Source organism: Pleurodeles waltl, chromosome 4_2 (assembly GCF_031143425.1).
Source record: "Pleurodeles waltl isolate 20211129_DDA chromosome 4_2, aPleWal1.hap1.20221129, whole genome shotgun sequence".
NCBI classification, from domain to species: domain Eukaryota; kingdom Metazoa; phylum Chordata; class Amphibia; order Caudata; family Salamandridae; genus Pleurodeles; species Pleurodeles waltl.
The window spans coordinates 571,770,580-571,796,117 of NC_090443.1; the positions used below are offsets into that span (position 1 = coordinate 571,770,580).

A 25,538-nucleotide genomic window follows, 5' to 3' on the forward strand; every position below is an offset into this window, starting at 1 on the left:
AGACGTCACAGTCTACTCTATGGTTTAAAGTGGATTTTAAACATAGGCCTTGCTCCCTCTGGCTAGTTAAGTGACAGTTACGTTTAAGAGTAGTAGATGCATTTTAATTTCTGGCACTCTGTCATGTTTTTTCCCAGATTCATAGCGACACAGATCTAAAACTTCTTAGGGAAAAGGAGATGCTGGAGGCAGGGTCTTTGTATTAAATATGGAGATTCCAGTCACATGGAAAAACATTTATTTCCTGTCTAATTAAACGCATGACGACACCGTGTCTTAACCGACCTGTCAAGAATTAACGGACACTAACACAGTATTGGGGGGAGATGTTTTGAAATACTACTATCAAGGAAGCCGCCTTAAATTTCATACAAAGGCTTAACAGCTGAAAGGTGCCAAACACTTCTCGTAACACGCTCATCCTTGTGTGTGCGCGCGTCGGTCACTGCTCCCTCTTCCTCCTTGCTCAATGCGTGACAAGCGCGTGGGGGAGGAACCTGGAGCACTGCCACTAACACCTGATTGGCTGTTTGGCTTCTCCGAACCTCAGGAATAACCTATAAAACGGGCCCCGGCTGGAGGCGATGATCAGAGAAGCAGCAACTGGCACCGAGCAGAGTAGGCTGTAGCATCAACAGAAGCATAACGTCAGAAGGAACACTACAGCAGGAGCTTCCATAGCCGTTTGTACCTGGAATTGGGAGTTGGAGTTCAGGAAAAATGTGCAAAGGTCTGGCAGGGGTCGCTGCGTTGCCAGCAACATGCCTGAAAAGGTACGTACATTGCAAATGTGCACTTATTTGGCCAGAAATGCACATACCCCGCTGTGGTTTGTGTTCCAACGTTCGTTATGTTATGTTTAAAATAACCTGGTGGCTCTCAGGTGCAATGTTTTTTTCTTCTTCTGGGCTACCTGTCCTCCGCAGACATGTCAGACACAACATCTGGGATTTTTATAGACTTCCTTCCCCAGTTACCGAGTGCGCTCTAACAGCTTCTTTATAAGTGATGGAAGAGTAGCATATGGAATATAGTGATTAATCCATCATGAAGTAGTTCGTGTGAATACAGAAGCCGCGACACAAACACTGTTTAAGTCCGAGCGACTTAACCAGCAGCCCTATCTATTCTGCTTTCACGAAACAATTCAAATGAAACTGCAACATCAAGCAGGCGTGCAGTAAAATACAGAACCTGATGTTAGAACTTCTCACCCCTGTAGAAATGTTTTCGTTCATCAGTTGCATTTAAACTATTGATTTGCCAATACCGCAGTCTACGCATACGTAAAATGGGACCGGTACGTTTTGAAGCCTTATTCTAGTATCAGTTTTTTCTTTGAATCCGTTTTTTTTCTTCTTTGAATTGGGTGTGTAATTCCGCTCCCTGGTTATAAATTTGATTGGCCTGGTTCAAAAAGCTGCCACGGGAACCAGTTGTTTTTGGGCATCTGCTGTTTAACTGCAATGGAGTAAATTCCGTTTGCATCTTGAAACTATTCGTTGTCGTCTAATTGAGTTATTTGGTTTTGGTTACCCTTTCTGTTTAACTAGTTTGATATGCTTTGATTTTTTCTAGTGTGCGAGCATGCATCAATATGACATTTCCTAAATCTGTCACACAAGCGGTTTTGTATCGAGAGACTTTTGTTAAAATTAATTGCTAATTATGAAGTAGAAAAATACATGTTCAGAGTTCTAGAAATGTTCCAGAAGCTACAGCTTTTTGGATAAACGATAAAAAATGTGGCATAGTTGTGTCAGTGCCAGTTGTGATATAAATGTACCACGCAATAAGAGCAGAGGAGAACAAGTGGTCTATGGCATGCTAGTTACACTGAATAAATAGCACGCTGTAATTCGCCATGGAGTAAAAACCAAAGGAAATTGTATGTACCTATAGACGATCAGGGTTGAAGGTGTGCTTTAGCTCCATTCATTAATTCATTTGCACGTTCAATTATACTTATTGCAAAACAAGATGTATTTTATTATTGTTCCAATAAAAGGCATAGGAAAAACGTTCAAGTGATGAATTTCAGTCAAGACATATTTTTGACTATTCTCAAAACACGACTTGATTTATAGAGAGGTCAGTTTAGTTTTATGCAATTGACAAAAAGTGCATTTCCATGTTAAATTATTTGTGGCTGGCATTGATAATCATTTGGATACAAAATGCACCCGTTTTCCCCAAAGCTTTGTATATATTCCTTGGTTTCCTTTATGTTTTGAGAGGTTGGACATGTTTTATATATTAAATAACTTGTTTCATAGTACTTTGAGCAAGGCTTTCCACTTAGTCTGGCTGTTTCAAAGAAATGTGAGAATACTAGAAATTTTCTGATAATGGTATCACAAGTAAAAGTACTGCCAGCAGGAATCAAAAGATACCATACTGTGTTGATTTATAGTGAGTCTACAATATCATGTAGCTTGATGGACTCCTGAGATGCGTTATAAGAGAAAAGTGGTACACCAGAGAGAAGCCCTCATGATCTGTTTTTGTTTTGTTTTTTTAGCTCACGTGCTGTGTATTAATTTGAGAATCCCCATTGTCAACTTTGTAGATCAGATTCTGTTGAACGTTTCAGTAAGCACATCTTCGACAGCTTCTGTCTTTGAGGTCACCTAACTGATCTATGCCAAATTTTCAGCAGCACTTTTTGGGTGACTAGGAATGTTTTTGCAACGTTTGGTAAAGCTCGCTTAAAGAGCTGGAGTATAAGGGACTAAGGGCCAGATGTAGGAAGACGGCAATTTGCGACTTGCAATTTGCTATGCACCGTCTGCGAGTCGCTATGGGGTCGCAAAGACCCACCTCATATTAATATTAATGAGGTGGGTCACAATTTGCGCCCCCATAGCGACTATGGGCGCTCACGGGGATGGAGGCCTGCTGGGAACAGCAGACCACCATGTCCGTGACTGCTTTTAAATAAAGCAGTTTTTTTTTTTCAAAATGTAGCCCGTTTTCCTTAAAGGAAAACGAGCTGCACTTAGAAAAAAAAAACGAAACCTTTAGTTTCTGATTTTTTCAGGGCAGGTAGTAGTCCCTTGGACCACTGCCTGCTCTGAAAAAATATTTTGGGAACCCCTTCCAGTTTGCGAATGGGTTACCATCCACTTCAAGTGGATGGTAACTGCGACTCCATTTCGCGGTCGCAAATGGAATTGCATACCACTGCGAGTCGCAAATAGGAAGGGGACACCCCTTCCTATTTGCGAGTCGGAAATGCATTTTGCGAGTCGGTTCCGACTCGCAAAATGCATTTCTGCATAGCAAACACACGTTTGCGACTCGCAAACGGCGATTTTCGCCGTTTGCGACTCGCAAACTGTTTGCTACATCTGGCCCTAAAAGTGTATATGCAGTAGGAACAGTGCAACTATATTCATTTGTTTTAAATATGATAGTGTTAAGGTGGCCATAATTTTATGTCAGTGGTTTACATCATAAATACACAAGTGAAATGAAAGGAAAATAGCTTAGAAATTACATATGGACGTATCAGCATTTTATCTTCTTGTTAGGAAATAACGGACAGGTTTGGCCACTTACCACAAAGTGTAACACTGTCAAACTTCAATTCACTCTGTTTCTTTTTTCTACATCCACAACCTCAAATTGCAGGAAGTGTTGGTAAAGATTATAGGACAATTGTGATGAAACGATTTTACATCACTGTGGACAGACTGTTGGCGCAGGCGATACAACCACCCATGACTTAATTCTGGAAAGGTGACATGGTTGCAGTCATGTACATTCAAGTATATCAAGACATTTATGGCATTAACAAAAGCAGAAGTTGTTGGATGTTAGTGACACTCCCGAGCAGATATCCAGCCATTTACTGCAGACAAGTTGATAGGTTTGAGGGCATATGGCAGGCCTATATCAGCTGAGGCTGGAGATCAAGATTAGGCGAGGCACACCTCCGCAATGTGAGAAGCCAGCCTTCCTGGTCTTCTAATTTTAACGTAGGGTCAGAGGTCAAATCAATGGTGAGAAAAGCAAATGTATTTATTGATCATGGAAAGTAACTTAGCAATGGCAAAAACTGCTACAGTGGAGTGAAAGCTGCAGAACGAACAGGAATCCTAAATTGCTGAGTACATGGCTGTTGTGGGGGGAAGAACCAACTGAAAAAAACCTGACAGATTAGGTCCTGTGATCTTATATCAGCCAATCAGTCCATTCTTTCCAGACAGATGAACAAGCACGTGTGGTAATCATTAATACAATTTGCTTTTGAAAACCTGTGTAGCTTGCTAGGTAGGAATCAATGTTACTTTCACAATGTTTTAAGTGCTGTACAGTCTGGTCACTACAGTAAAGTAGAGATGAATTGAAAAGGTGGTCACCTTCTTTGATGCCCAAAGCATACTGTAGTAGGGACAACCATGCACGTTACTCCAAAAAGAATCCTCTGCTCAATTTCCAAAGAATTAACCATGTCCAGGTTGTGATGAGTAATGAATGTGGGGGGACTCATTCATATGTTGCAGCACAGTGGGAATATGCATATCCTTGGAACAATGAAATCTACTGGTCTTCTTTTCCATTCTTACTCAGGAGCATCCAAAGGGGGGTCAGGGCAAAGAGGCACAGTCTGAGGTGCAAACCCTCTCTGAGGAACATGATACTTTTTGTTGTATGACGTCTTAGCAGAACAATGCTCTCTTCAAAGACATACAGATTCTTAGCAATTATTTAAAGCTTTTTTTTCACATTTTAGAGATAGAAATATTTCTACTTGTGCAATACTGTTATTTATGGTTATCTGCAGACTTCTTTGTTTTTGTTCTATACATTATCACCTACCCTGCCACCGTGGGGTGCAATCGAGTGGTTGTGCAGTCAAAGAGAAGAGCAGTCTGGTCAGGTGCCCATGGTGGACACTAATTTGGCTCAGGACTGTGGTAAAGGGAATTGACCAGTTTCGCCACATTTCCCAGTGGACTTTCTGCTCATTCATAGTGAGGGTGTTTCAGCTATTTCCTAAAGCATGGGACTGAATCCACTTCTCTCTGTTCCACAGTAAACATATTTGTTTGCCATAATTCATTTAGAATGCCTCATTGGTTTAGCAGAAATACTGCCAATGTGAATCCAATAGCAACGCGATTTATTACATTTCCTCTTGGAAAACTCGCGTGTCTTAACAGCTGCAATTATTTTTAAGGGGCGCGTCCTTTATTTTTAAAACCGTCACAGGAAACCCTTTATATTTAAACCCATCACACAGTCAATAAATAACAAACTAATTTGATTCATATGGAAATAACAGTCTTCCATACATCAAAACGGTGATGTAGTCCAGTATAAACAATAAGTTACATGTAAGTTGTACCGTCATATAAGCTGTTCAGTGTTCCATGCCATGATTTATTGTAACAAAATGCTAATTTTACATTTATTTTGTGACTCGTGTGATCTGTTGCTCAAATTCTCTTTAAGTCATGTAGTTTTTTCTATAAACAGAGTTTTGACATATAGCATGGCCATCGTAAATCCCAATGCAAGAATATCAATAGAGCAACAAATACATGTTTTACTAATCCTGAGGCCGAAATACCCAATCTTTGTGTACAGTGCATGAACCTCGTTGTGGGCTGCAATAGGACCTGCAACACACACTTTCAATTTTTGGTATGTTTGACTTCCGAAGGAGATTTTAATGATTAGAATGTGATTATGCTGGATTGGCACGATTTATGAATGTTCTAGTGCTGCCAAAATATTTCTACATAATGCGAAAGACAGTAGGCTCGTGCCCAAATCAACACAACGCGTTCACTGCAGCAGCCAACTATAGTACTGAGATTCTGGGATTGATGATTTTGCAATTTCTTGCCACTTTAAGGAAAACTGTAGCTTGTTGTTTGTTAAAAGCTATATTAATTTTTGATAAGCAAACACACAGCAGTCAGCTTAGTAATCAAAAACGTTTTTGTAGCATATAAACTACAATAAATGTAGCAAAAAGCGCAAATACCCTGATCCTAGTCTGTACTTGTGGCTGCTTAAATAAATTACACATCCCAGCTCGAGGACAACATTCAGAATTTCAAGTAAAATTATCAGTCCACTCTCAATAAAGGAGTAGGTGGGGAGTGGGCCTGTAGCACATTTTAACAGGCAGTATTTTATTGCCTCTGCCACTCTTCATCCAGACTGTACCCCACTTAATACGGTTTCTGAAACTACCAGAAGCACATCTATTCCCTCCTAATATTATAATTTTCTTAATAAGAGACATAATGACGAAACAGACCATCAATCAACACTTCTGTATCTAATTGAAGTACCATCGTGGGCTGGACAAGTGCAAAAACATAATTTAAGTCAATTTACTACAAAAGAGGTGTTTGCTGAATCAACGAAATTCTATAATTTATGATTAAAGATCATTTACTCCGCTGTACATGGCATAAAAGTGTGATGGGAACAGTCAACCAGGAAATCCATCTAGACAGCAGGAGGCAAGCAGTTCTTTGTCACAGGAGATGTGCACACCAGGCAGCACTGGACACATTCATTATGGCTGTAGGGGGTTGCCTAAATGTATGAAGAGTTACATTCACTGCCCTGTAGAGTGAGGGTGACAAGGGATATTTGAGGTTATATCAGATAGTTTAGTTGTTTAGGTCATATTGCTTTGAAGTGCTTGTACTGCCTTAAGGCCTCTTCAAGACGCTGATGTCAGTTTAAAGATTACCGGACCTATCATGTAGATTGCATGAAAGGCAGGTAAGTTATTAAGTTGCGGAGGTAGCCTACACGTGGATCAAGTCAGGTGGGTCTTTCCACCTTTCCATAATTTCCCAAAGTTCAATTCGATTCACCTGTCCCGGGGAAGATCGTTCAATACTTAGGGCCCCTGGCCCTTAGTGAGGATGTGGACAGTGATCTTCTGCCAAAACATGATTTATTGGGACAAATGAGAACTTGTTGTAGGGTGAGAAGTAATGTTGCCTTCTTGGCTTTTAGAGAAGGAATGTATGGAGTAGGAAGCATAGGAGGACAAGATCGCTAGTAGTAGGGGGTGAATTAAGTATGGGACCAGCACAAGGCCTCTAAGGGTGGGGTGATGTGATTAGGACAGCTCTTGTCATAATGAAGTAACCTGCATTGTTGTGGAGGGTAAGAGGTTTCTTGGAGAACGTCAGTGGTTCATATTTCCTAAGTATTAATGAATACCTGCTGCAGTAGGAGAGACATTTATTGCAGTGATCTACACTCTTTCCGGAGGAGAGTATTTCTCCTTTTGGCTTAGCTGGAAACTCAGTGCAGAAGCTTAGGGGATGCAACGATTGTAGCAAAATATGCAATGCAGGTATTTTTGCCTTTTAGCAATAGACACAAATAGTTCAGTGGGTTCTTACCAGGTGGTAACTTATTGTTACTTTTTTAAAAAATTATTTAATTATGTATGTATCCTGGTATATGATTGGCACTCTTATTGTTATGCCGATGTGCCACTATTCAATATCCTGAGAGGTGCCACTAAAAATGGAGCATAAATAGAATATTTTGGTGAAGCCTTGCAAAGATGTCAAGATGATTCCTTTATGACGTACTGCATACCTGTCATTAGCTCATTATCCTTAGTTCACAAACAAATTACCTACTTCCACCTACTGGTATCAAATACCATGCGGTGAACCTGTTTCCATTTCTCTCACCTTTCTTCTTTAACACACATCTGTCACTTAATTACTTAACTAAACCTATCTCTTTTTCCCGTTCCCTTACTCACTGACCAAGACTATCCACGTATTTACCCCCAACCTCCATTGCATACCACATCCATACCTGACGCCTATTACTGTCATCTATTGTGACATATCCTAAGCAGACCTGGGAAACCTCTCTACAGATGCCAAAAGTTTATTTGCATTTATCCCAGTTGTCTTAATCTCATAGCATCCATGTAACTCAAGCTCATGCACTTGTCTCATACCACATGTTTAGATCCGCCCATTCAGTTTTCTTCATTCATATACAAGACCATTCCCCCATACAACTTCTACTTTCTTATATCACACTGTACAACTACCTACATTCTCCTTTCTGTCACCAGTCAATCTCAGGCTCACTATTTATGACCCTTCTCTACAACTCTCACACATATTCCAAATTCACATGATGTTAAAAACAGTTATGCTATTTACAGTATTTAAGGCATGAGTTAAGTTCCTTTATTTGTCAGCCGTGGAATAGTTTGCAAAACGATGAGTTTCTTTGATCTTAATTCTCTAAAAATGTGTCAGTCACTAACAATATTGTGATTTCTCTTTTTCAGTGCAAAAGATATGAAATATCGTCTCGGGTTCTTGCTCCAGAAAACAGAGCTATGTGACCAAGTGTCCTGCAGCAAGAAAGACAAAGCAGCCCTGTCTCAGAAGTAAGTGGTCATTTTCAGTCACATTTTTCTAATAGCACTGCTAGGGTCTCAGCTTTCTCTTGTGCTTTTGGGCGGCCACAAGGGCCGTAGCAAAGAGATGATCCATGCTCAAAAGTTATTACCTCTGAAAATCGGTTGGTGAAATCTAATCTTCTATAAATAAGTTACATTGCATGGCTAAAATGGAGAGCTTCTTTACATTGGGTTTGAAAGATATTCAGGTGACTTGCAGTTGTAGTTCAGACCTTTATTCAGTACTCTTGTTATAGACAGCCAGATTGGCCAGGATATAGGTATGGGGTACCTCTACCAAATCTAGTCATCACACTCATAGGTCAACATGCTGGACATTGAGCAGGCAAATTAACATGCTGGACATTAAGCAGGCAAAATAATCCAAACGCACCAGTGGCAAATGTTGTGCATTATAACAAGTCTACCAAAACATATCATAAATGTCCTCCATGAGGATAACTAAATGTCTTGCACAACCGTGTTCGTCTTTGTTTAGGAAAGAAGACATTCTTAGTAATAGAACATTGAATATAAACCACTGCCTTTCTCTCTGCAGGATAAGCCAGGATGAAGTCAAAAAATGGTCTCAAGGCTTGGAAAATTTGATTACTCATGAACGTAAGTATTGTTATTTGTGAATTACCAATTTGCAAATGTATATATTTGCCCAGTAAAGTGAATTATCATCCTCTGAATTGAAATGTAGAACGAGGCAGCTGATTAGCTTTATTTCCCCTTGACAGGACAATCTACAAACTCTGCTGGATTTACAAATTGCCTTTTGTGTTTATATTGTATGTCGTAATTTCTGAGAGAAACAGCAGGAGGCGCTTTAAAGGAATTTAAAATAGTGTAGCTATCCTTTCTCTATTAGTTATCACAATTTTTCATGGAATATGGTGACATGAAACCGTGGTACATGTTACTAATCCCCTTCTATGTTGAGTCGTGCATGCTTTTTGTTGGGACAACTGCAGAGCAGTTGTACCTCTCTTAAACATAGGCCCTGATTACAAACTCGCGTCTGTATTCTGCCTCCGATGGAAATAGGCGTTTGTGCTGAGATTGGGATTATGAGTTGTGGGTTAGTTACCACACATCACTGTTTTTCACTGATTACGCACATTAAACCTGCTGGAATATATAGGGAAAAAATTGCAACCTCAACCCAGGTCAGATTTCAGTTTGCTGGTGTGTACTTAAATAGCCTCAACTGATTATGATTTTTGGAAATGTTTGGTCTTCGTTCTGCCCAACAAAAGCCAGCTATCATTAATTTTCAGTGTCTCCTACAAGCTCCTAAATACTACATAAAACTTGACCTTTAGCAGATGAGTTGGCTCAAAAAGACACATTGTTGTGGATTTGGTGGATAAACTGCCAATTCACATTCTGGAATGTAGGTTCTAATTGTGGCCCTGACTGTAAATTGTGGGATTTGTCGGCCAAAAAAACTCAGTCCCACGTAATTGTTAACATGCGAGATGTAATATCATTGTCAAATACAAATGTGTACATTTTCAACTGATATACTAATCTTCTTTCTTATCCAGCTAGATTGCCTCTATATAAAACAGGGGAAGACAAACATACTTAATGCATATTTTGCTAAATGCATTTTGCGGCTTTCCCGTAACTACAAACACATATATTTCTATTCACGTGAGAACAGAGACAAAAATTAAATGTACACATTATACTGATTTCGGCAAAATCCATTACTTGATTGCGTGAAAAAAATGTGTTTTCATAATGGGGTGTGTGAATAGTGGTCTTCCTCTGTAGAATATCGATGCCAAGCATTCAGCAGCACGTCAGTTTCTGTTATACACACACACAGCGCCCTCTTTTTGTCACAATGTAAAACGACGAAAACTATTATTGCGGGCAGACTCATGGAACTTGAACAAATTTGCATAATTTACTCCATTTTACACATTTAATAATGTGGTAGGTTACATAAAGTGGATGAGTGGGGTAATTTGTTCTGAGGTACATTTCTGCACAAGAATACGTTTTGTTATGTTGTCCTGTGCTGCTAATTTCTTCCATTTATTTTTGTAGCAAGTCTGTCTTTTTTATAGCAAATTGTGCCTACATAGGGAAAAATAAAAATATTGACTTTAGCTGCTGCTAACAACACTGATCGCTGATACAAAAATGGATCAAACACGCACGCTTAAAATATGTATCAACGGCTCATTGTAAAATGCACCGTTAAAGGTTCTACCTCTTTGCAATTACTTTCTTTTATTGTTTATTGTTCTTTTTTTTCTGTGGCTGTAGGGTTTCCTGTCACGTAGGCCTGCCTAGGATTTGAGTTTAACTAGTAGGATCTGTCGAGATATATTGATTCACACAATCATTTCTGTGATCAGTCCCCAGACAACTTAAGGTTTCCTAGGTCCGAGGGTCAAAGCTAGGGAACTAACCGTACTGGGAGCAGAGAAGCGTGCGCCAAATGCGTCACTTCCGTCCGCGCGCATCCTAAGAGGAGTACAGATGTTGAACTGTGCTTAACTTGCTGCAGCTGCTGTGGCGCGGTGGCCCCGTGTCAGGCAGGCAGAACGGTTCCCATGCTCCTCACATAGCCGTACGTGTTGAAAGTCAGCCTTGAGTCATCTGGGAAGCGGGCACGTGTTCGCACGGCAGCAGCTCATATTGTACTCCTATGGCGGATGTTTCCTAGAAACTCTGCTTCTGACCCTGTTAGGAGGCCTTTTCCCCTTTTCAGTGATTGGGTTTCAGCCGCTTATGTTTCTTGAAACGCATCAAAAAATAAAAAAGTAGTAAATTGTGAAAAAAAATACTTATAATTCTGCTGCCAGCATGTGAGCTTTTAAAATACATCAATATTTTTTTCTACAATTTACCAGCCACTAACAGATTTGCAGAGACAGTTATTCAGAGGGATGAATGAAAGTAAAACACCAGGGTCCCTATTACACATAGGACACATTTTCTCTGTTTGTGCCATGGCGCAATTTAAAAAGAGAAAGGGTGCCCTATTACATTGAGGGCCTAATTTACAAGGCTCTAGCGGCACACTGCGCCACTGTAAAGTCATTTTCTTTGATGCGTTGCATATTTACAAGGCCACACATAGCCACCTTACTTGGCTTTTCATGGTCTTGTAAATATGGAGCCTTTCGCGCATTAAACACTGCATGAAAGGGGCATTCCCTGGGTATTGCTTGGGGTGTTTCCATGCAACACCCAAAACCACGAAAGATTCTGACACATTCTGAGATGTACAAGACCAGGAATGTGTTAGATTTCTACTCCACCTCAGGGGTGGCATAAGAATGAGGCAACAGGGAAGAAATATGTTTATTTCTTCCCGTTTTTTCCTCTTTCTATGTGTGATGCATTCTGCAACACACATAGAAAGAGTAAAACACCTCTTGTGACTGTTTTTGTGCAGGAAGGTGCCCCTTCCTGCACAAAAATAATCATCCCTCCAATGCAGGCATCCTTGCACCATGGTGCAAGGGTGCCTGCGTTGGAGCTAGGCAGCAATTTATGCGCCAGTGCAGTGGGAGAGGACATAAATGTGGCGTATCATAGATACTGCGCCATTCTGCCCATTGCCATTGGCGCAGGGTGGTGCAGCAGGGCACTTGCTGTGCCACCCTGCTTCATGGTCCTCGTAAATGAGGCCCTGAATGCGCTGCCCCCAGGGCAGCGCATTCAAGTGAAAACCAGAGCAGTTTTGAAGCAGCTGATCCATGTTTTACTGTGTGGGTGGCAGCCCATCTGCACTTTTAAGGGGAATTAGAGATACCTTTGGAGGCGGGTGCAGTGAGTGACTGCACTCGCCTGCAAGGGGATGTCTTGGAAGTCCATCGGACCCCTTTTTCCCCCTCCATATGGCTGTCATCAGTGGACACTCTGACAGTGCGCCACTTTTTAGGTGGCACGTTATCAGTGCGATCCTGACAGCTTCTTTCCTCTATAATTGCGTCTATAATACAGCGCGGGCGCAGATACAAAGGGGTTCTCTCATTTGCATGGGCCATACCCCCATGCAAATGAGGGAACACTCGCTGATGATAGCGCTGGGACTATATGTGCACCAGCACTATCTGTATTACAAAGGGGCCACAAAAGTATCTGTGGCTCCTTCTGTAATACCAAAGTGCCCTTTGGTCTCACAGAGCAGGGGGAAACGCCCATTGCATCCCCGGGGCACTTTGAATATATTGGTCCCAGATGTGCCTAGGAAAAGTCTCACAAGAAAGGGAGCTGCAGTCTTTGGACTGCGCAAGTGACCCCTCCCCCCACTTTGCCACCACTCAACAGAACAGCAGTTGGATCTTGTCCTACCGCTAAAAAGAGAGTCAAAATTAAAGGAGTGCCCATGTCCTCAGAGGGTAATGTCAGGATAAAGACCATAGGCACATTGTTGCTCTTTCTATTATTTTTATTATTATTTTGCAGTTTTATATATCAGAAACTTGGTTTGAAGGCATTAGAGTGCTATACAGGAGAACCAGATTAAGTTACTCAGTCTTAGAGACAAGAAGATTGCCCAGTATCACAGGATGTTGAAGTTCATGTTCCCTGCCCTGTTTGGCATGTTGGGAAAACTTATTTTTCTTAGGCTGTGAAGAAAGGGCACAACATGCCTTTAGAAGGAAACTCATTGTCTCAGCTGAGCTAGCGCATAGGTCAGTGGTTCCCAACCTGTGGGCCGGGGACCCCTGGGGGTCCGCGAAGCCTCCTCAGGGGATCCACGGCTGCTTAAAAAATGTAATAATATTAGGTCCCAGCTATCAGTAATGACTCCTTGGGGGTCCCCGTGTTCCAATAATGATTCAGTGGGGGTCCCCCGGGCTCCAGTATTGATAAAATGGGGGTCCACAGAAGTCAAAAGGTTGGGAACCACTGGCATAGGTCATCAGCAGGACAATTTTTAACTAATCCCATGGATGGATGAACATGCTTCTAAAATCACTTTTGCTAAAACAATTATGCCCTTCCGTACAGAACAATGGATATATTTATAGCAAATGCACTGCTAAATACTGCACACATTTGCAGATTTAGAAGTATAATTAGCATGATCCAGAAGTTTTTTTTATCTTCAAAGTGAACTTGACTAAATTTCTCTCACGTCTTGTTGCACATCATCATATTTAAGATGCACCAGTATAATTGAGAACAACCACGAATAAACGATTTCCACTGCTAACATTTGAAGATTTCTTCCACTTCAAATCTTAATGCATGTGTCCTGGGCTTTTCTTCTGGCACTTATGAGTTAGTCTTTGCAAATGAGCCCTTTAGTTTCTGTACTAAACTGTAGTTGGTGAAGCAGCGTGGCGATTATCTCTCAAAATAAGTGGCTTTTTTATTGTACTAAAAGCGTATCGTAACTCAGAAGTGCCAGGATGCCAGTTTTCAGGTAATTTCAGTTTTGAGCTCTGTCATTCACTTATTCATTCAGCGTCCCCATCAGTCTACCCGTCAAATCCTGTTCGGTTTTCAGAGCTCAGCTGGACCCCCTTTTCACTCATACTCACTCACACACAATACTATTCCACAATAAACATTTTCTGTTTGAGATTCTAGAGTTTTATGGCAACACCTTATGAAGTCCTCTTCTGCTCCCTCGACTTAAGCTTGTGCTATATGAAGTACCATGAATAGTTTGGAATGAAGCATGTATATTTTAGACATTTTTGTTATAAAAGAGATTGTCTCTCCATTGTCTGTTAAAATCAAATCCAAACTGCTTGCCAATGGCTGAAAAAAGTAGTAGAGGCATCCTATTTTCTATTGGTATTGTGTTGAAAAAAATATTAATAAAAACGAACTTAGTTACTAGTTTGAATAAAGTGATAGCAGTGGTTTTCTCTGCTTGTTCTAGGCGGTCTCTCTGCTTTCAAAGCCTTCCTCCAGTCGGAATACAGTGAAGAGAATATTGAGTTCTGGACTGCATGTGAGGATTACAAAAAGATCAAATCTGCGACCAAACTCGTCTCTAAGGCTAGGAAGATCTATGATGACTTCATCTCAGTACACGCCACAAAGGAAGTAAGTATCTGACCCTCGTCCCGAGGGCCAAGTATTTGAGTAGGTAATACTGCTGGGGAAGTACTGCACCAGTTCCTTAATTTTATTTTGCCTTCCCATTACGAGTTTCCTAGATCAGAATAAGGGGTTGGAGGCCAGATACACTACACAATTTGACGTTACCCAGTATTCCGTTTAAGCATTTGTAACTTTTAAAATGCCGTTTCCTGTGTACTAACCCCCTTTTAGAAGTCAGAAAAGTTTTTCCACTTCCTAAAATGGGACTTCGAATGGATACAGGTTCAGTATTTGGAAGGGTCATTTTTTAGGTTTCCCTTTCAAGTACTGAAACGGTATCTTATTTATCAATGATTTGCGAGCACAATCGGGTTTTAAAACGTTGGCAATTTATAGAGATTTCACAGGAGGCAGTATAGGCTTCCTCTATTTGAATATAAAAACAAATTTGTTGATGAGTAGAACTCTTAAACAAACTTTAAAAAATCAACATTTAAAAAAAAAATACAGATTGTTACCAATCAGATTCAGATGTAATCTGAAGCCTAACTAATGAATATTAACTAGACAAATCGGATTGCAAATCAATTCAATTCTATTTTTTTCTGAATTTACCAAAGGTTTTGTAACAAAAATTCAGTGGTAAAACCCTGCAACTATAGCAGCACCTCAAAGGATTTTGTATTCCATTCACAAAAGGGATGGGGTCCACTCAGGACATCTTCCCGTTTGTGAATGTAAAAATAAAAACTGTTTAAGCATAGACAATGGTCTGGGATACCACAAAACATTTTCTTCTAAAATAAAGTCCCATTTCCTTTAATGACAACAGCCCGTTTTTTTAAAGTTGACTGTATTTAAAATCAATCACAGACCTGCTGGTCTCCTGACTCATGTAGGTTATATCTCTGTGATTGTGGCTAGTCAGAATTAGTCACAATTTCCAGCTACCTACTATTTATAATATAATATATATTAAGCAGGTCAGATTGTGACTTAGTCCCTTTCTGTATTTTATAAACTGACCTAGGGGTAGATAGGTTGGGTCATAAATACTTTTACGGGTTGCAAAAATATTGATTACATATTGTGACCAGTATTTTGTGTCCAGTAAGTAGCACACCTGTCTCAAACTGTCTTATCGCATTTGTGTACCTGATTACTGGAGAATCACACATCATGGTTTGTAAGGTAAACCTCTAAAAATAATTTTCTCAGTGTGTTATGTTTTACAGTAACAAATAACAAAAACTCTCAGTGGCTAGCAAATGTAACTCAAGTTTAAAAATACAGCACAAATATGTATCTCGTCATAAATGAAATGTCATATTAAACCGTATATGATGGGATCCTCTGTGATAACGTGTTTCCAATGACAGGTATGTATGCAAAAAACAAAATAGCCGTTTTTCTGACATATTGTTTTTTGCTTTTTTCACAAAAGGTAAACCTGGATTCTTACACCAGGGAGGAGACTAGCCAGAACCTCCTTGAGCCAACAACGTCTTGTTTTGACACTGCTCAACGCAAAATCTTCATCCTTATGGAGAAGGATTCCTACCGCAGGTTCTTGAAGTCCAAGTTTTATCTGGACATGGTCCTTCCTACAGAGAGTCGATGCAGTACAGACCAGAAAAAAACCAAGGCCTACAGCTTAGACCATAGTCAGCTGATTCCACAGTATTCCTAATGACCCCAGGGCGGAAGTCAGACTGACTGTTAGATGAATGTACCTTCAAACGAACATACTGTGTTGTGAATCAATGATGCATTACACAGTCATAGCGTGTGTTCTCATATGGCATTGTCACCTTAAATCCAATACTGTCTGTACAGTGAATTCTGGTGTAGTGAGCCAATCACTGATGTGCTTTACGTTTTGAAAAAAAAAAACTAATTCTAAGGATCAGCAGGATCAGCACTTACTGGATATATCCCTCTTCATTGGGATTTCTAAAGAAAATCAGAAATGAAAAAATGAAAATAATCTAGGTTGCAGTTCAGACAGAAATGATGCACTGTTTGAGCTAGATGGAGAATTAGCATGGTTGCTTGAAGACTCAGCTTATGTCTAATCTGCCTGGGTAACCAAGGCACCATGATTGGAAAAAATAGACTTTAGATTCATTGTTAAGTGATTTACTTTTGAAAAAAATTAAGCTGGCCTGTGAATGCAAAATATTCTAAATCAAAACCTATTTCACTCATCCACATCAAGCCTTTAAAGCACTTTTATGGATGAGTGCTGCTCCTCCATTTCTGTATTTGATATAAAAACCAAATAACAATTATACATGTTTTTGAATGACCTGCCCACAATGGTTACCAGTGGAAACATCATTCATTGTATGTAGCTTATTGAATGTTTCCTTTGACATTGTGTTGAAAATTTTAGCACTGTGATTTCTCATTCAATGTTGGTCCTAATTGGGAGCCAAAAATCCCAGACATTTAAAGCTGGAAGGCACCATGCTGTCCAAAGAAATTAGCCTCCATTCGGTAATCAATCCTACTGTGATTTGCAATGTACTAATAATTTCCATTGGCATGGTTGTTCTTTCGATACCCTATTTTTACAAAGAAGCTATTGCTATTGCTATTGCTGATGTGCAGATCCTTAAAATGAGAGCATGAAGTATGCACTGGGAGATGTCCCCATGTTTAAGCTACTGTTACTGCCGAGGTCTTGTTTAAATGTTCTTGGTTTGTCTTTACCATTTCAGATATTTTTGTGTATATGACTCTATATTTGAACAAGTCCATTCTTGAACCACTTTTATCTGTGCACCCAGAAAACGGAACCCATTGTACAACATTGCGGTTAATTTCTGGCTGCCGTCCCTATACTGGCACCCAGTATGCAGTTTGATGTTCTCTTTTAGTCTGTTGCCCACCACTGTATGTTATGTGTCAAATGCAGCACTGCTGCAGACAATCTACTCTACACCCTCAATGCAACCACTTTTAGGGAGTGTGCTTAACTCATAGGCGAAAAAAGACAGGATTTTGTGGCATTACTTGTATATTTAAGAAGCTTACTTCACATGTTCTATTATCGAAAGAGAGTTGAGGGTTCATGTCGTTCACAGACGCACCCAACATATAGTCAGGCTAGAACATAAAGTAACTTTGTCATTCAGGATCAAATATGCAACCAACAGAATGAGTCAACCTATTGTATGAGAACACCAAGAACCTCTAATGAAGAATAGGATTTTGTTCAAAGATCATATGTGTAATATTTATGTATTTATATGTTTAATGTGTATATTTATGGTACAAAGTGTCCTCGTTTCAAAGAACGGTATAAAATACAAATAGAAACTAAAATAATGCACTCTTTAAAACAGGAGGAAAAGTAAAAACAAAAACTTAACAGGTGAGATTGGAATTAAGACTTGACAAAATGATTGTACCATGGAGTATCAAGGACAAGAATATTGTGATATGAAAATGTCTTAGGCAGAATTCTGAGGGAAAAATATTGAAAGGTAAGTGTATATAGAGGAAGTATATATTTACTATTCTTAATGCTGCATATATACACCTTGAAGATGTATGTAAAGGTACATATATGTAGAGTTAGGCATAGAAAATCTATACTTCATGCTTTTCGATATTTCACCCATAACATTTAGTTCACAATATTTCATGCCATCGATATTCTCTCCTCGAGATTCTGGGGGCAAACCAGCCAAATTGGATGCTCCAAGAGAACTGGGCAAATATTAGCCAAATGTATTTTTATCTGTTAAATTGTCAGTTAGCTCCTTTAGCTGAAACACTATATAGAAAAAATGACAAAATACTTATTCCAGTGCTACACATCAGGTAATGAATTGAAAATAAATCAGTGTTTTTCACGAGAGAGTCAAGTTTTAGGTAAATTAATTTTCTCGTCAAAAAGTTAAAAAAAGATATTGGATTACCATTTTGCCAAGTCAGCAAAGTTTCCAAAACTTTACCCCAACTTTCTCACATTCCCGTGTAATGGATATTTTATTCACACACGTATGAAATGGATGGGTTATTGTGATATGCTCCTCTAAAATAATTTTCACAGATCAATAGGGCTCACTATCCTAAAGTGTTTTTTATTCCCCCTAATAGTTAAGAATTTGTATACTAACAGATAAACTGTGGCTTCCAGTGATTTGACTTTTACTGAAATGTAAATTGTAACATGCAACACTTACACTGACTAATTATATTGGTCTATAATTGTTTAGAAACCTCCCTAGAACTCTCAGCATACAGATTAAAAGTACACATATTTTAGAATGCGATGTTGTGGCTAATTTATTTACTGCTTTGGGTAAAACTACCAACAGGGGTATATGAGCATGACTTGACCACCTTTAAGTGAACAAGGAACCACCTGTGAGTGTCCCATGTAGAGCTGAAGACGACAAGCTGTCCTAGCCTGTATGTTGTGTTATACTATAGAAGGTATTTCTTTTGTAGACCTCTGCTTTGTTAATTGCAGACAACTATTACTGTTCACTATCTTGCGGTCTTAAACCAGATAGGAAAATTGCATTTTTGTGTATGTACCTGGTGACCTCCTATTGAATCTTAAGGTACGGCACAATTCTGAGATTTATGCCCTGATAATGTGTTTAGGCACTATTTATTGCACTTGGTGAATAAGGATATCATGGACACGTTTTTAATCGGGTGCATTAAATAGCGTCTATTCCTAGTTTGTGGGGAATAACATGCACATTTTGGTGCTTAATGCACCAAAGTCTGTACACTACTGTAAATACCATATGCTTTTCCCTTTTAAATTTCGGCAGGGTCCACCTGCTGAAATTTAACGAAAGTTCCGGTATGTGACACATCCGATAATTATTGCATGCATTAAATACAATCAAGCTTGTAATTATGATGCACGTACAAACAGGGGTTTACACAAGGGTCGGAAAACAATGACCCACTCGTAATCGGGGCTTAATAAAGACACAACCCCGTTGACTTTTTTTAATAGCAGATGATTTTTTCTCTAAAATATGTATTAAAATCACGATATTCCCTTAAATTCACGGAAATAATTCAGACACATTATATCCCTTGATACTGCTAAGCTCCATACATACTGAGTTGACTGCTCTGAAAGAACACCTTTAGTATATGAAAAGGAGAAGTGGGATAAATGATGGATGTTCCTGTTTTCAATTGCTGCTCTTGAGGGACATTCAGGGGCAAGGCCACGTGCCTGCCTTCAGGATGGCCCTTTCGGCGCAACTGTGGGTGAGAGTCATTGCAAACTGGGCAAGATGTGTTCAAAATACTTGCATTTCTTACTGAAGGTCCCATCCGTTGTTTTTAAACTGCATATTTTCAGTGAAAATGAATGCATTTCATGTCTTCAGTTCCTTTCTAGATCCTGATAAGTACGACAAGTACTTGAACATACTCCTTTTTATATTATTTATACAAATTTGTATTGTAAAAATGACTATAATTATTATTGCACACTTTTTAAAGGAAGATGGTTCCTTGGAGTACGATGATATAAAAGACCATCTGTATCCTCATTTCTGCCGAAGTTATATTTATTGTTTGAATAAACATGTTTTATATACCCTTCTCTTCTTGATACGTTTGTGGCAAAATGCACAGAGGAATCTGGTAGTAGGCGCCAATTAGTTTTATCCCTGTATTTCTGTGTTAATGGAGTTGTCTGCATTTGTACTTTGTGTTTAAAAGACTACTTTATGTATTTTATTTGTTTATTGGTCAGCTAACATTCTGGCATGTGAGTGTTTCAAAACCCAGTACATGACTGCACATATCATGTGAAGCAGAACAGTGCAGCCATTAAGCCAGGCTTAAAGAGGCAGTAGTGATATCAGATAGTTATGATTAGTGTTGCAGAATCTCATATTTAGGGGGCGCTAGCAGTAACAATCTGCAGTGAGGGTGTTAACTAATATTGTCCACGCCGAAGGGGCATAATGAGAGAGAGTCAATCAACAGCGATTGCTGCCTGATAGGACCCACCCCAAAGTAACCCAATACAGGCCAGGTGTCCCCGTCTCTCCCGTGTCCATACTTCATACTCTCAGGCAAACAACATTAGTCATTGTCCCATTCTATGCATTGTTAGTGAGAGAGCCAATCTCAGCATACCATAAAGAGCGCTAATGTACCGTTATTTCTCCCTGAAAGGAGCTATGTCGTTTGTTGTGGGTGTTCTAACCAACAAGTGAGAGGTCCCTTAGTGACCGGTATTGCAAGGACACAGAAGGGCTTTAAAAGTATTCAAATAATGCTCTAAACTAATTGAACAGGGAAAACCTAAAAGACAAGCATTCAAATGTTTTGGCGAAAGACCCTCTACACTCGATTGCATCCAGTGTTGCTTGCTGCAGGCTTCATCAGCTGGTCAGGAGTCACAGTGCCAATACATTTATATACTCTCAAAATGCATCCCTCTGCACACACTGATCTTCACGATTTCTCCCCCACGAAGAACAATCCCCCCAAAATGCCCATAAGAAGGCATAGCTGGGACAGAATGAGGGGCGATAGCAAAATGAAAAAAAAGTTTAGGAAATATAGAAATGCACATGAGAAGGGTATTGTGTGAACCATGGATAGATGAGAAAGCCCAAATACATGAAAAAAGAGGCAGCTCCCGCCTGAGGAGGGGCCAAGAACACAGGGACAAGCTTCACTGGTGACCTGTAAGAGCCAAGAATTTAGGGATGAGGGAAAGCAGCAGGAGCACAAATGGCTTGGGATCAGGGGAGCATAGGTTAATATCCAAGAGGTGGAGTTGAGAGCTGTGGAATACGATATGGTATTTAGAGGGGAAGGTTGTGGGTGGAGTAGACACTTAGGGCCTGATTTACAAGAAATGAACTGCCATATTTACAAAATAGTGATGGATTGTAAAAAGCACTGGCATGATTGCAAGCGCAGGACAAAGGAGAAACTGGACAGCAACTGCTGGATGGGTTGGAGGAGATGGGGCAGGCATCATCCCTGATAAATTGGCGATAGTAGTCTTGGGACAGGACACTGTGACATATGATGAGCAACAAGAACCACGTGGAAAGGCACAGTAAGGAGCAATGTGCCAACTTAGGTATGTTGTGAGGTGCAGGCAGCTATGTCCCAAGGCTAAAACACACTTTCTGCATGCCCAAGGATAGTATGTTGGCACATCTATGGTTAAACAGCAAAGAAATGTAATGCACACTGACCACTCTCAGTTTGCACAGCCCAGCACAAATCTGTCATCTTGCTCCCTGCAATATGTGAAGTGCATCATCAGTTCACGTTTAGCTTTCTTGTTTTCTGATGCTTGAAGTGCAATGTACAACAGTACAAACACAACTCCAACTCCCAGAATACACAGCAAAAACATGGACACTATTACCTTGTGTAATACACCAAACATGCACACTATTACCTTGCACATCCTGAGTGTGACAATGCAGACCACCTTGCATCATGTATTTACTTTGTCTTACTTGGGCCCATGCACACTAATGTAGAATGTAAATCCTCCAAATGGAATCACTGTGTCACAGGACAAACATTTCACCTGAGAGGCAGGTTAGGTGTGGGCTATGGGAGGTATCCACACATAGGGAAATGGCAAGAGTCACGTCTATAGTACTCTGCATGAAACTACATTGCACCAAACTGACCTGTTGTTAGAAATGGGGTCTCTAGTTAGAAGTCAGTTTACACCCTGTCCAAGTAGGAACCCTCACTTAAGTCAGGGTAAGGAAGAAAGACACAGCTCGGATAACCCCTGCTCACCCCCTTGGTAGCTTGGCACAAGCAGTCAGACTTATCTCAGAGGCAATGTGTAATGTATTGTCACAAATACACACAGTAACACAGTGAAATCACCACAAAATGACTCCAGACCAGTTTAGAAAAATAGCCAATATTTATCTAACTCAAACAAGAAAAACAATGACAATAATCCAACATACACAAGAAAATATATCAAATTTCAAAGTAAAAAGCCTTAATCAATAATAATCAATGCAAGTCTTGTTTTAGCACAAAGTACCTGGTGTGAGTCTAAAATAAAGCAGCACGGGCGAGCGTGCATTGGAAACGCAAGCAATGAGTCAATTCCTTACTCGCAAGTGAGGCCGTGCGTCCATTCTTTCTCCACCGGTTAAGCGATGCATTGATTCTTTCCTCGCAGGGAAGAGATGCACCGGTCTCTGGACAAGCAGCCTCAGGTCCGTGTGGTGATGTTGAAGATTTTGACTTCCAGGGACGATGCTTGCAAAATCCAAGCACACAGCAGCGATGAATCCAAGCTGAGCTGGTGATGCATCGTTTTCATCTGCGCTGCACTGATTTTGCCAATAGTTATACTCATTTCTGCCTTTGAAGTGGGAAAACTTAAAAGAAAAGTTGTACTGCACAAGACCCTGCCTCTTTCATGCCCTGTCCCAAACACACTCTAGGGGGTTGGAGATGGTATTGTGTGAGGCCAGGCATAGCCCCTTTCAAGTGCAAGTGTCAGCTCATCCCTCCCACTCTAACACAGGAAGACTTATCAGGATATGCAGGACACACCTCAGTTTCCTTTGTGTCACTGTCTGGAGTAATTTCACAAAAATCCCATCTGCCAGTCTTTCCCAGACGTGTATTCAGCAGATTCTAAGCAGAGGCACAGAATAGTTTAGCAAGAAAATGCCCACTTTCTAAAAGTGACATTTTCAAACAGACAATTTAAAAACCAACTTTGCCAAAAGATGTAAATATGTATTTTTAAATTGAGAGTTCAGAGACCTCAGACTCCATATCCCTATCTGCTCCCAATGGAAACCTGTACTTAAAAAATATTTAAAGGCAATCCCAATGTTAACCTATGAGTGAGATAGGCCTTGCAATAGAGAAAAATGACTTTGGCAGTATTATACTACCAGAACATGCAAAACACACCAGTACATGTCCTACCTTTTAAATACACTGCACCCTGCTCACGGGGATACCTAGGGCCTATCTTAGAGGTGAATTACGTGTACTAAAAGGGAAGGTTTAGGTCTGGCAAGTGGGTACCCTTGCCAGTTCGAATTGGCAGTGCAAAACTGCACACACAGACACTGCAGTGGCAGTTCTGAGACATGTTTACAGGGCTACACATGTGGGTGACACAATCAGTGCTGCAGGCCCACTAGATGCATTTGATTTGCAGGCCCCAGGCACCTCTAGTGCTCTTTACTAGGGACTTACTAGTAAATCAAATATACCAAATCAGGGATAACCAATCCTAATCACAATTTACACAGGGATTGCTTGGACTTTAGCACTGGTCAGCAGTGGTAAAGTGCCCAGAGTACCAAAAACCTGCACAAAGAAAATCCAGCACCCAGTCAAAAATACAGGAAGAGACACCACACCAAGGATGCCAGGTCTAACAGCTGCCATGCAGGGTGACTGTACACAGGTGTCAACTGCCATGGAAGGGGCCAAATGAAGCCCTCACAACTAATCAGTTGGACTGGATGGAGAAGGGGGAATGCAAATGTGTGTACAATCTAATGATAATGTGTGGGCCTGGTTGGCCACTGCTACTGCTGTGTATCATAGGTGCTGACTGTGCATGGCAAACTGCCCTTCAGTCTGATTGGGGAGACTGTATATACTGGGGAGGCGGGAATAGACATGTCCTGCAATGTAGCCACACAAATACACATGCATTTCTGGGTCTGACTGTGCAGCACTTGTGTCACACCTGGGTAGGGATGGCAGAGAACATTTCATTGGGGGACTACAACCTACATATCAGGTGGACTTAGGGGAACATGTAGCACGTGTCAGGAGGGAGTATAATGCAATATTGTCTGAAGGTGCCATATGGCAAATTTGGAGGATGTCAAACAGGGACAAGAGATACCAATAACCACTTAGCCATCACAAATGACAGAAGTCATGGAAGCACACAAGCTGAAGTGTGGGAATCGTATGTAGGTATAGGAGGCTGGCTGGCTTATATTGGGTACCTAGTGGTACTTACACCTTGTGCCAAGTCCAGTTATCCCTTATAAGTAGATTAGAAGTGTTCTAGCAGCTTAGGCTGCTAGAGGTAGCTATAGCAGAGCAGCTTAAGCAGAACTAGGAGACATGCAAAGCTCCTACTATACCACATATATCACTTAGCACTATATCATAAGAAAACACAATACTCAGAGTTACTAAAAATAAAGGTACTTTATTTTAGTGACAATATGCCAAAAGTATCTCAGAGGATATACTCCCTTAGGAGGTAAGTAATATACACAAAATATACACACAAACCAAAATCAGGTAAGTAAAACAGTTAGAAAGTAGTGCAAACACTGTAGAACACAATAGAATGCAATAGGAGACAATAGGCCCAGGGGCAACACAAACCATATACTCCAAAAGTGGAATGCGAACCACGAATGGACCCCAGGCCTAGTGTAGTGTGTAGAAGGTCGCTGGGAGTGTAAGAAAACACTAAGTGTGTCCAAGATACACCACCCCAGACCCTGAAAAGTTGGAGTAAAGTTACCCTACTGCCCCAGGAAGACAGTAAAGTCGAGATAGGGGATTCTGCAAAGACAACAACTGACTGCAAAGCACTGAAGATGGATTCCTGGACCTGAGGACCTGTAAAGGAAGGGGACCAAGTCCAAGAGTCACGCGAGTGTCCAGGGGGGGCAGGAGCCCACTAAACCCCGGATGAAGGTGCAAAAGGGCTGCCTCTGGGTGGAAGAAGCCAAAGATTCTGCAACAACGGAAGGGGCCAGGAACCTCTCCTTTGGTCAGAAGATGTCCCACGGCGTGCTGGACGATGCAGAGTTGTTCCCACACAGAATGACCACAAACAAGCCTTGTTAGTTGCAAAAGTCACGGTTGAGGATTTTGGGTGCTGCCAGGGCCCAGGAAGGACCAGGAGGTCGCCCCTTGGAGGAGGAGACAGAGGGGGTGCTCTGTAACACAGAAAGCTCACACAGAAGCATGCAGCACCCGCAGAAGCACCTGAACAGGCATTCAGAATATTTGAGCACACCGGTTGACTCATCACAACAAAAGGGAGTCCCACGGACTCGGAGTCCAACTCAGC

The 25,538-nt window shown here is 40.7% G+C and overlaps 1 protein-coding gene across 1 annotated transcript; it reads left to right on the forward strand.

Annotated features, from left to right (window-relative positions):
* Positions 1 to 576: 576 nt before the first annotated feature.
* On the forward strand, positions 577 to 20,048 carry RGS4 (regulator of G protein signaling 4). Its single transcript, XM_069232129.1, has 5 exons — positions 577 to 773; positions 8,309 to 8,410; positions 8,982 to 9,043; positions 14,298 to 14,464; positions 15,906 to 20,048. Exons 1-5 carry the CDS (start codon positions 721 to 723, stop codon positions 16,149 to 16,151), a joined length of 630 nt encoding a protein of 209 aa, XP_069088230.1. The 5' UTR covers positions 577 to 720; the 3' UTR covers positions 16,152 to 20,048.
* The last annotated feature ends 5,490 nt before the right edge of the window (positions 20,049 to 25,538 follow it).